Source organism: Sceloporus occidentalis, unplaced genomic scaffold (genome assembly GCF_023333645.1).
Source record: "Sceloporus occidentalis isolate IW3139 unplaced genomic scaffold, rSceOcc1.0.p SCAF_120, whole genome shotgun sequence".
In the NCBI taxonomy this organism is placed as follows: domain Eukaryota; kingdom Metazoa; phylum Chordata; class Lepidosauria; order Squamata; family Phrynosomatidae; genus Sceloporus; species Sceloporus occidentalis.
This window is the reverse complement of record NW_028317100.1, coordinates 1787191-1799565: the sequence shown is the minus strand read 5'-3', so window position 1 is coordinate 1799565 and position 12375 is coordinate 1787191. Positions and strand designations below refer to the sequence as shown.

At 36.9% G+C, this 12375-nt stretch overlaps 1 protein-coding gene across 1 annotated transcript; it reads right to left on the bottom strand.

Annotated features, from left to right (window-relative positions):
• Positions 1-295: 295 nt before the first annotated feature.
• On the bottom strand, positions 296-10784 carry LOC149282264 (G protein-coupled receptor 26-like). Its single transcript, XM_089498386.1, has 3 exons — positions 10117-10784; positions 5128-5241; positions 296-533 (listed from the first exon to the last, which is right to left on the bottom strand). Exons 1-3 carry the CDS (start codon positions 10782-10784, stop codon positions 296-298), a joined length of 1020 nt encoding a protein of 339 aa, XP_089354512.1.
• Positions 10785-12375: the final 1591 nt, after the last annotated feature.

The window sequence follows — 12375 nt, the reverse complement described above, 5'->3', positions numbered from 1 at the left end:
TAATAATATCAACTAATTGGTAGTTTTTAATTGGGAGTATAATATGATAGCATACCATGTATTTAACATATGATATCTTTTTTTTATTTATATAAATATGTTATACAGCAGATAAATAGCAGGTCTTTTTGAATTGATTTTAATACATTTTTCATCTTATGTATAAATATGTTGTAAGGGGAACATGTAGGAACTTTGGTTCTTGCTTTTCAGCTGTTTATTCTAACGCAAATGATAAATATGTGGCACTAAGAAAATTAAGTTACTGACGTGAACACAGGTTCTCGTTGAGTGGTTAACTTGTTCGGTGCAAACAGTATTCATTTTCTGTATCGAGTGAGCTGTTGTAACCCGATGAAGGATACAGTTCTTTTTTCAGTATTCTGTTGACAATGTTGAGTAATACTTTCTTGTACTGTTGACGCAGAAGGGAATATACAAAAGGGTCCAAAGCAGCTTTACTGTATGCCAGGCACTTGCTCACAATACCCCAATAGTTGTTGATTTTCACAAATGGAAGTAGTTCTATTAACCTGAAAAAGAAGGACGCATATTAGAGTGGGCTTTCAAGTAACTTCATTGTTACATCTATATCCTAGGAATTTTAAGGTTAGCGATAACACTCGTTCATAAATAAATAAATTAGGCAGGATCGTTCTAATTGTTAGCTAGAAAGAAAGGTATGCATCATACAATAAAAAAGCAACTAAAACAGCCTTTATTTCAATGCTGAAGAGGCACTAAATCTGTGGATCGTATCAAATAAAAATATCTAGCTGGGAGAATTATTATTATTTGAACCTTGATCGCTGGGTTATTTCCATCAAAATGCGAAGCAAAAACCACAATAGTAAAAAATTATTTTTAAAAAAACGATGAAAATAAGAAGAAGATATCCCCCTTGAAATCACGATGGAAATAACGTTATTAAGCATCAAGGGATCTCCCAACATCCCAATATAGTTGAACCAGTAAAAAAAGGCATCGCTGTAACGGCGCACTTAGAAAGGTTTGCAAAGTGTGTAATGAAAAACACATAGTGAAATAATATTTGAATCAATATAAAAATAAATATTTAATCAAAGATTAAAAACAGATTGGTATTTCTCACAAATAGAAATGCTCAAACGCCTGCTTAAGATGGAGACCCTCTCCACAATTGCAGCATCAAACTCAATGGAAAGTTGGACGCGTCAATGGCAAAAACAGTCCAAAAGGTGTCGGTAGAGCAAGAAAACTTTATTCCAAATATCTCACCATCTGAATTAAGAGCATATAAACTCTTCCATTAGAAATAAATAAATAATTAAAAAGAAACGAGCCCTGCACATGTTTCATCAGCCCAAAGCCGACTTCCTCAGGGGATTACAATGCCACAAATTTAAATAATGTGTACTTATATTTATCTTGATTAAAATGTTGTTGTTTTTTTTTACTGTTTTTCTGTTTTTTCCTTTCAGATTATTATTTTCACCAAACTGTAAGAAACTGATCCCCAGCCTCAATAGCAAGATGCTAGTCCAAGGTTGGATATGCACTTATTTCAGTATTTTCAGAGTTCCATAAAGGTACTTTTTATTCTGTTTTTGTTTTTTTTTTAATAGTCAGTGCTAATGATGCTATAAATATGGAAATCATCTGATTATTTCCCTGACTGCAATAAAAACACACAACTCTTTTACATGAATGTAAACGTAATCTTTTTAAAGAAGGCTAAAAACCATGTAAAGTCAATAGTAATCTAGGAAGCTGGTACTTCAAATACAGAAAGTAGTAAAAGTAATATTTAGAAGGGCTTTATAGGCTCTACCTTACCCATCCTACCCTTACTATCAGCTAAACCTTCAATCTGCTTATTTGAGTTAGTTCTTAATCTGTGTTTCCATGTTTAGGATGTTGTAGCTCCAGAATCTCTCAACCAAGGAGAAGATATCTCCTTCTTGAGGAAGGTCCTCTTCAGTGGTGGCCTGACCAAGTCTAAGACCCTGAGCCACCCTTCATTGACCCCCATCTTCACTACAGGGCTGCGAGATATGACACCATGCAGAACTGATATAAAGAACTAGCAGGGCTAATATGAAAACATTGGGAATAAAATAATTTAGGTTAACAATTTAGGTTGGAAAAAGCAATATTAATATTTTATTTGTTTAAAGGTGACACGCAAGCTGTAGCAATCCAATATCCTGGTTACAAAAGAAATTCTAAAACGATAAGGGAAACATTGACTATAATAGGAACAAAAAATAGGTAGTTATCTTAAAATGTCAAACGCATGAATAATATTTGCATGAATAAAGATGCGGCTGAAAAAACAATGAAAGTATTTCAATGAATAAAAAAGAAGCGTTTCTCTTTCTTTATCACCAAAAAACACAAAGAATGTCTTCAGTTGGCCTGCAAAAAGGTGACAACTCATGTCAGCCACATTCAACAAAGAAAATATAGTTCTCTCTACCAACGAGTTAAACATATTAGGTTTCAGTACCGTTGTATTTTCTTATGAAAGTATGTTATGACGAAGCCCCTCGCAGAAGCATAGCTGGGAACTTTGCATGGTGGGCCACCTGGGGCTCTCCTTCTTCTGTGTCAGTAGCGTGAGATGGTGTCAGCTATTTGAAATCAAGGAACACATTTTTATATTTGACTGCAAAATACAAAAATTGCATGCTCGGTGATTGTTCCGTGTTAGTTAAACCTTGTGATTCCCAAAATCAGGGCCAATGACGGGGTTGTCCTGGTACAGCCAGCGGCCACCTGATGACATAAGTACAGTCGACAGCTGGATATGCGTAGGCAGCATGCAGCCAGGGATTTCCAGTCACTAGCCGCATGCTGCATTACCCGATCTGTCCCTGAAGTGTATTCGGCGCTGTTGGCCAGCAGCCTACTGGCATTTGAACATATGCCAGATGGCCAGTCCAGGCAAGGCCAAAATAAATGAACAAACCTCTCCGCTCTCCCTTGAGCACTAACTAAATACAGATCTTCGACCTGCCATTGGGTAGCTTACCCACATACCAACAAATAATTGTTCTATAACACAATATGACAAATACGACAACATTTTCAGCAGTTGCTGCAAGCTACCTCTACTGGCTGGGTAATGATCTTTCCATAACCATCATCTTCTTATATCACCAACAAAATATCCTATGAAGACCGCCTGGTGCAGAACACTGCTAGCTTCACAATAATATCAGTGATACGGCCTTGTCTTTTCTAAATTGATATTATTTTTTCCCTTTTTATCTCAAACTATCTCTAATTTTGCTATAGACCAATTAAAAAAACAAATTATGCTGACATCCCCGAGACCAACAGACTATTTACTGATTTATTCTGGGGTTTTTTACTTGCAATTTCACATTCAAACACAAGGGTGTCTGATCAAGCTGCCCTGTGAACACTCAAAATATTATAAAGACAAAAATCATATTATCAATAGCTCTTCTAATTTAAAATGTTCTATGCACATAAGATTGTACATCATTCTTAAACTAATTCCCCTAATTTTCAATGTTGATACAGATGTGTTTTTTCTACTTATATATCTTTACTTAATACTGTGACCTTCTGTTGAAGGCTGAATGTTACAGCCAATCCATTTTTGCCTTGACTAAAATGTTATTTGTGAAATTGAAGAATGCTAGAAGGTTTATTTGAAATGTTCCATTTTGTTTGAAGACATATTTTTTGTTATCCATAAATTATGATGCGCATAGGCTATCTTTAGTATGTATACAATATATAGCACCAGCATTCAAGTGCAGTAATTAACCCTTTTGCGGAACTACTCTAAGAGGCCACAACATTGCAGACAGATTTGCAGAGAATGAGAAGGGTTTCTGTATCTATCTTTCTCCTCGAATTGAGTACTTTCACTAAAGGGCGGAGCCACAGAACAATCAGGGGAGAGGGTGTGTGCAGATGCTCCGCCCCTTTGCGGACGTGCCTCAATAATGGCGCTAATAACGGTGAGAAGAGGATGCTAGTGGCTGTAGTTTAGGTAAATGCCTGTACATTGTATAGACCTCTATATGGTTCTCACCTGTTTTTGGATTTTATGACTATGTATTCTGTTTTTTCACTCTCTAAGTAATAATAATTCCATATTCTGCAAGCGAAACTTCAAAGCAGCACACTATAGTTGCATGTACCACAATATACCCTATGTCTCCACTACAAAAATAGCAAAGACAGGAAGGGATACTTTTTTCCTGTATCCTTTTATGACCCAACAAATGATCTACTGGGATATGTGGACTGTACCTAGCATGTAGAAATGCCAGAGGAGGCAATGCCCCACTAAGTAATTGCCTATTTATCTTAAACCTTCCAACTGCCCAACTGTTTCGCCTTTTATGTTTGATCATGTTAGTTCGATCATAGAGAGAACAAGTAGTTAAAATAATTTTGGGATTATGAGGTTGTGAATCAAAGTCATTTGTTAAAACTTCATTCTTATCCTTATTTTCTTTCTACTGCAACACCATGAAAGTTGACCAATAGTCTTCACAATGAATGATTCATAAGCAAGTAAGGTCTAGCTTACTCCTTGGTTACAATATTGAGACTGAATTCTGTCAAAGAGCTTTTCAACAATACTACTTATGAGGAACTACCATGAACATGAATACATCTGTTTTGTCAAATAAATGCAAGATCTTCCCAAATCCATAGTAATTTACTAAATTTACATGATTATCCATTAATATGCATTAATTCCACTCCTTAGTGAAAGCTGATATGTCCTGACAGCTTCAGAAAGAGTAAAGAGAAAAAGAGGTAAAATAAGGACAGGCAGGATAAGCCACATGAGATACAGCAACGCTGAAGGTACATCTCTGATAGTATAGTCAATTTGATCCTCTTTAAATGTATACTAGTGCTTCCAAACATCAAGGTCTCATGATTATTTATGTTGCTGTGGAATTCCTCAGCTCTCGTGCTCTTTACCCATCAAAAGCGTAGAGCCCTCCTCTCCTTATTGTTGAATTGTAAATTGACAATTTAATGTTATTATTTTCTCTGTCCTCCTGTTGTAATAGCACTACAGAATCTGCTGGTGCCCTATAAATGTAACGTAAATTTCCACTATAGTACATGTGCATTTGTAATGCTTACCTTGTGATAACATATGGAGCAAAGCACAACACAAACGATCCTATGAATATACTGATTTTCTTTGTAGCGCGCTGTCTCCTCCTTTTCTGCTCAGTGAGACACCTCTGTTTCACGCTGCAAAAGAAATGTTTTGGGTGAATACACCGTATGATACAGGAAACCCGTTACAGCTCGAGCATCTTCACAACAGAACCATCGCTTTTCACATTGTTAGCCAAAATGCTAAATAAGAAGGTCATCTTGTCTATAAAAATTCATTCAAATATTATGCCCACCTTGGTAGTTTCAACTCCCAAGAAATCTTGATGTCTGCCACATAATTACACGTGCAAGAGACAGAAAGGGGTTGTTTAGTGGAAGAACATTAGAAGTAGTGACTGTCACATGTTCCACGTCTCATTATTAAATATAGAAACAGGACCGAAGGGCAGATAAGAACCATTCGGCCATCTACTCTAGTTTTTCCAAATGTAGAGCCTTCAGACCTTGGTCTTGTCTCAGATTCAGGATAGCTTAATGCTTAAGCTATGCATGTTTTCATTCCCTTACTGTATCAGCCTTTACCACTGCTGATGGGAGGCTATTCCATAAATCTACCACCCTTTCATTAAAATGAAGCATCTAAACTTCTGACCCTCGACTTTTAGATTATGACTGCTTGTTCCAACATTTCCCCTTCTTTGAAATAAACTTCCCTCCTGTACTTTGTTAACATATTTAAATCTCTTCTCCTCCATGCAATACATATTGAGTTTCCTTTATCTTTTTATACTGCAAACCATCTATTTATTTACTTATTTATTCTCCCATTACATAGAGACAAACCTATGGGGTCTGATAACATATTAATAAGGGCAGTAAACAGATGTAACGTCCGTGATGGGAAACCCGTTACACACGCACCATATTACTGATGTTGATGTTTTTCTCTCATACACAAATGTTTGGATTCCAAGACAAAGTTTGAACTATATGTATGTCCAAGACCTTTCTTAAAAACATCAACTATATTTTTTAATATGACCCCTTTGTCAAATAATTTCCAGAAAATTAATATCCATATAGTGGTTGCTTTTAACCCCTTCGTGACAAAGGCTGATTTTACTTTTTGTACCCTTCGTGACAATGGCCGTTTTAACATTTCTGCGCTGCTCGTGTTTAGCTGTAATTTTCTTCTTTCCCGTTTACTGAACCCACACACATTAGATATTGTTTTTTTCAGGACAAGAAGGGCTTTCTTTAGATGACATTGTTTTGATTGTATCATATTATTTACTATTAAAAAAAGTATAAAATATGGTGAAAAATTTTGAAAAAAAATGACTGTTTCTAACTTTTAGTTGAAAAATCTTTTACTCATCTATAAAAGGTAATAAAAAAACCTGCTAAATAGATTCTACTATTTGTCCTGAGTTTAGAAATACCCAATGTTTTTATGTTTTTTTGCTTTTTTCTGCACGTTATGGAGCAATAAGTACAGGTACCGTTTTGCTATTTCAAAGCCATTTTTTCCAAATCTGGTAATTCTTCCCCCCATGTGCCATTTCGGGTATCTTTGAAGCCGGCCAATGCAATTTACCCCATCAAGTCATATATTTTTGAAAACTAGACAGCCCAGGGTATTCCAAATGCTGGTATTTTAACCCTTTCCAAGCACTTATTCTACCATCAGCCTTTGTCAAACTTTATGGTAGTAATTTTTTTGCATTTGTTTTTTCACACACATTTTACTTTAGGTATAAATAAACAGGTTCTGGTATATGTCACTATCAAAAAACACCCCAATATGTGTTTAGCAACATCTCCTGAGTACAGCGATACCTCACATGAATGATTTTGCCTGGCTGTTTGGGGGCAAAAGGGCCACATTTGGGGCATGCACATTTTTCAATGTTGCACTTTGGCATTTGGGGATCCACTGCCCATGCCCTATTTGGTACATCTTTGAGCCGGGCCATTTCAGTGTGCCCAATAAAGCTATATATTTTTGAAAACTAGACACCCCAGGGTATTTCAAATGCTAGTATTTTAACTCTTTCCATGCACCATATCTACCACCAGTCTTTGTCAAACTTTGTGATAGTCATTTTTTTCCATTTGTTTTGTCACACACATTTTACTTCAGGTATGAATTAAAAAGTTCTCGTATATGTCACTATCACAAAACACCCCAATATGTGTTCAGCAACATCTCCTGAGCGCAGTGATACCCCACATGAATGATTTTGCCTGGCTGTTCGGGGGCAAAAGAGCCACATTTGGGGCATGCACATTTTTCAATGTTGAACTTTGGCATTTGGGGATCCACTGCCCGTGCCCTATTTGGTACATCTTTGAGCCGGGCCATTTCAGTATGCCCAACAAAACCATATATTTTTGAAAACTAGACACCCCAGGGTATTTTAAATGCTGGTATTTTAACTCTTTGCATGCACACATTTTACCACCAGCATTTTTTTAAAGTTTGCAGTAGTATTTTTGTGTGTGTATTTTTCCCACACACACCTACTTTATGTATGAATTTACAGCTCCTGGTATATGCCGCTGTCACACGACACCCCAATATGTGTTCAGCAACATCTCCTGAGTACAGTGATACCCCACATGCATGGGTTTGTCATTTTTGGGGGGAACTAAAAGACCACATTTGGTACGTGTGCATTTTTGTAATTGGAAATTAGATGTGTGGCCATCCTTCCCCCTGTGTTAATTGGGACCTTGTTGAACCCGGCCAATTCAATTTACCCCATCAAATCATACATTTTTTAAAAGTAGACACCCCATGGGCATTTAATATGCCAGTATTTTAACTCTTTCCATGCGAGAATTGTTTTAAGCTAATATGCTAATTTTAGGACTTGCTCACAAAAATATATTTTTTATATATATATTTTTTTTTTGCCTTTTTTTTTATTTTTTTAACATTTTTTTTCAACTTGAAGGTTCCCCTGATAGTGACATCAGTGGGAAATTATTTTTACATTTTACTGTTTTTTTACTATTTTTTTTCTAATTATTATAAATTTTATTTTATTTTTAATTTATTTTTTCTAATCACACTGTGATTAGAAAGCTGAGCTCCATTGACTTGCATGGTTGAATGCAGTACCTATATTCAACCTGCAAGTGGAGCCAGAGTTCTCTAGAGGGTCTGGAGACCGTCTAGCGAACTTTTTAGACTTTATTGTTTCTGTATTGAATTTTCCCGGACCGCCGCCATCTTGCAGATGGCGAAGATCACCGGCAGCTGCGGCTGTGACCGCTCTCCGGAGCGGTCACAGCCCATCCAAAGGTAAGTGTTTGGTGTCGCTGGATGCCTCCTGATCGAGGCATTCCAGCGACACCATTTAAGTTTAGGAGGCGATCGTTGATCGCCTCCTAAACGCTTTTAAAACGGGCGTCCGCCGCCATACAAAGTATGGCGGATGTTGACGCCCCGGGGAGGGGCCAGAGATGGCCCCTTTGTGCCGATAATGGCGTTGCTGAATGCCTCGAGGTCGAGGCATTACAGCAACGCCGTTTCGGTGCAGAAAGCGAAAATAGATCGCTTTCTGCACCCGCTTAATGACGTGCCGGTCCTGGCACGTCATTTGTCGTTATCGACATGAATTTCCGTGACATGCCCGGACCGGCAATTGTCATCAATGGGTTAAGGTCATTACTGGGATAAGAATTAAAATATTGAAAAATGTACTGACTGGAGTAAAAAAATGAAGCTAATGGAGGCTTAAACTCATTCACTTTGATTGTTTACCCCATGGGACTAAAAAGATTATTTTAAAGAAAGGGTATAATGATATTAGAGGGAGGCATGAATGACAATTGAGTGATGAATCTAGCTTAAAGCAAAGAGCTAATATCTTAACTGAGCTGCTTAGGTTAATGTAAGATCCAATAGGATGAGGGGGTAGGATCAGTAAATACATTTTAGGATTATATACATCTTTTTCTTTCATTTTCTGGATAGCAGAAGGTAGGATGGCAGCACTTCACAGGTTAAAAGCTTTGTAAAGACACATAAAAAAATGTACTATACTTTTATGTGCAATTCTGTGCAAAATGTCATCAAAACTCAGCAAAACTAACCATAAACACACACACACACACATTATATATATAGCTTTTGTGCAATATATCTTAGAAAGCACTATTCTTGGTCGTAAGACTAGCATAGAAGTTGCTACAATCACCCAGCAGGTGCTACTTAATTATTCTGCTACTAATCCTCCATACATGGTCACATTTATCAGCAAAATTGATTTTTTTGGAGGTTAATAAAACATATGGCAAAAAGAAAAAAAAATCCAATAAAAGATTTTGACTACAGCATATCCATGTTGGAGAATAGATAGCATGGTGTAAGTCCATTGTGATAATGAGTTCACAGCATATTAACTGTGTCACATGTTGAATTGTTTAGGGGGGGCTGAGAGTGATGGGAGTTGCAACTGTAGGATTTCTCAGAATAAAGGAATATTCGTTTGTATGTGTGGGGTGTGAATATATATAATCAGAAAGTAATTGTATGGTGAATTTAAAGAAAACCCCCTGCCAAGCCTATGTCTTTCCACCTCTCCCCAGAAAACATTTGATTGATTGATTTTTTATCAGATTTCCTATTCCTCTACATTAAAATAAGACATGGTTCTTTGCTTTCAGTCTTTACTAGTTAGTGTGTATGAACAGATGGGAGTATTAAAGGGACTACCTGCATGTGCTAAAGATGAACATTGAATGCAGGATACCAAGAAGTATAAAATATCCAGTGTCATGAATGATCCATTCTACATACACAGGCAGCTGCTGGAATTAAACCTGTCTTATTAAAGCCCAGAATTACTAAGGAGAAAACTCCATGGACAAGGTATATTCAGTGGTCTCCTCTTTAATGATCAAGCTATTTTAATAGATTTCATGCATACACATTGATATGTTACAAACAATTAAACCTAAAGCCACCAGAAACAGATGAATTCAAAATAATATTACCTGGGATGGATGTCAACTAGCAAGACAAGAGTTTGCATGGTGATGATGTCTATCCTCCTGCAATGGAAGCGTGCCACCTTTAACACCTTTAAATAAGTGAAACACAATATAACCAGAGAGAGCATGAAGCTGGCAGCATGGAACACGATGGTGAACACAGTAAACCTCCTGGTCTCAGGTTCCTCTGTCATATGCAAAGTGCAAGAAGCATACATGCTACTGTAGTCTATCCAGGACAAGAAGAGGGACACCAAAGGAAAGGTGAGTGAATGAAGCCAGGAATAGCCCATCATGATCACAGCATCTTTATACCTCATCTTGCTGGTGTAACTTAATGGGAAAACCACAGCAATCCATTTATCTATACTGAGAGCAGCCATGCTCAACATGGCATTAGAAGTCAAAAAAGTTTCCAAGAAGCCCACAGCTTTGCAAATGCAGTCCCCAAAAGGCTGTTGGTTTTTTAAGATCCCCAAGAATGTGGATGGCATGTTTAAGACAGTCAAGAGGAGATTGCAGATAGATAAATTTAACAGGAATATCCCAGAGACTTGCCTTCGGATCTCTGCACTGCATATGAAACAGAGCACTACCAGTAAGTTTGCCAGTAAAGAAACAACAAAGACCACAACGAGGAAAATAGCCATTAGAACCTCTGCCAAGTGCATCTCTCATATATCCATGAGCATGAGGTTCAAAGCAGAGTTTGCTTCACAGAAAGGGGAACTTTAAATGCAGATACTGTCTTCATTCTTCCTTAGAAGCACACGGTGTATTGCAGGATTCCTGCTTGCTTGATTCTCAGAAAAGGAACCATTGCCTCTAAAATGCTGCTGTCCATGGTCCTGAAATTAAGGTCACATTCTAGACGCCTTCCAGACGCCTTCCAGACATACCAGGGAAGTCCTACAAGGCTGCATTCAGGACAGGTACCAGGTATTATCCACAGGTCTTTCTGCAAATCTTGGTAGTTCCACAGATCATAAGGCTGTAAAACTGTATGTTGGTTGAGAAGGTACTGTCTGGGAGCTTGTACAGCTGTTCTGATGTGAATCTCCAACTGGCACACCTTCTATACAGCTTCAGCACTGACTCATGCGCAGGAAAGCACTCACACTAACACCATTGTGAATTATTTACTGCTTTATTTAGGAAAGAAATAAAACATGAATAATATAGCAAACTGGTGGCACTGCTTAATGGAGGAAGAAATAAAACACAACATCTAAATCAAATGCAAATCAAGCTATCTTGGGAATGTGTTATTAACTACACTCTCTAAATCACTTTACTGCCAGCATTCAAAGAGTCGCTTAGATATCTGCTTTCCATTGCTTCATATGTGACAGTGCCCCAAAATAACCTGAGGATCCATTTATGACTCATTATCATCATAGGTCTAAGGGAAGTCTGCTGCTTTTATATTTGTTTCAAAATATAACCATATATCACCTTCCTGTAGCAGACAAGTGGGATCTGGTCATATCCCAGGGTCTTAATTAGGTGTGCCACATGTTTCAGATACTATGAGCTTGTTACACTATAATATAGCTATTATCTTACATGCATATAACTGGTGATTATATCATAATTATCACAGTGATAGTGTAATTGGGATAAGAAAATGTGAATTCAGAAAGTACTTGTTCATGAACATAGAATGCTAAAACTTAATATTATGGCCACAGAACCATAACATTTCATCTCTTAAATCATAACATTTCATCTCTTTTCAACCTACATTGTGGCAAAATACTTAAATAATGTTTCAATGTTTAACCATTTCGTGATGCTATTCTTTTTTTTTTTTTTTTTACATCTGTGCAGTCTTTAATTTTTTTGCAATTACACCATTTTCCTGGTGACATATTTCCACACCTCCCACACTGATAATGTTCTATTTTAGTGGTAATATATGGAAAATGTTACATATGTAAATGTAACATAGAAATGAAAAGGGAAAACATCATGATGATTGTGAAGTTACAGTAAATAAAAGTAAGCTGTTTTAAAATTAAACTTGATGCATCTACAAACCCCCCAGAAAAGCATCATTTAATTATTAAGTTTGGTACTTGTTACACCTTAACCCATCTGCAATGGAGGTATAATGCTACAGGCATTTATGGTACACATCTAACACTTCTTTTTAAGTGACAATAAGAAAAGATAATGTTGTAAGCACAAAAATCAATATAGTTAGTGGAATAGGCAATTATAAAAATCTAAAAATTGACTTTTTGCTGCAATGTACTTCAT

Excerpts from the sequence above, each read along its gene's own strand:
- LOC149282264 (XM_089498386.1), bottom strand. The coding sequence starts at position 10,784 with ATGCACTTGGCAGAGGTTCTAATGGCTATTTTCCTCGTTGTGGTCTTT. Across the intron at positions 5,242-10,116 it reads CTAGTTGACATCCATCCCAG|CGTGAAACAGAGGTGTCTCA; the intron begins GTAATATTATTT and ends TTTCTTTTGCAG. Across the intron at positions 534-5,127 it reads GCTCCATATGTTATCACAAG|GTTAATAGAACTACTTCCAT; the intron begins GTAAGCATTACA and ends CTTCTTTTTCAG.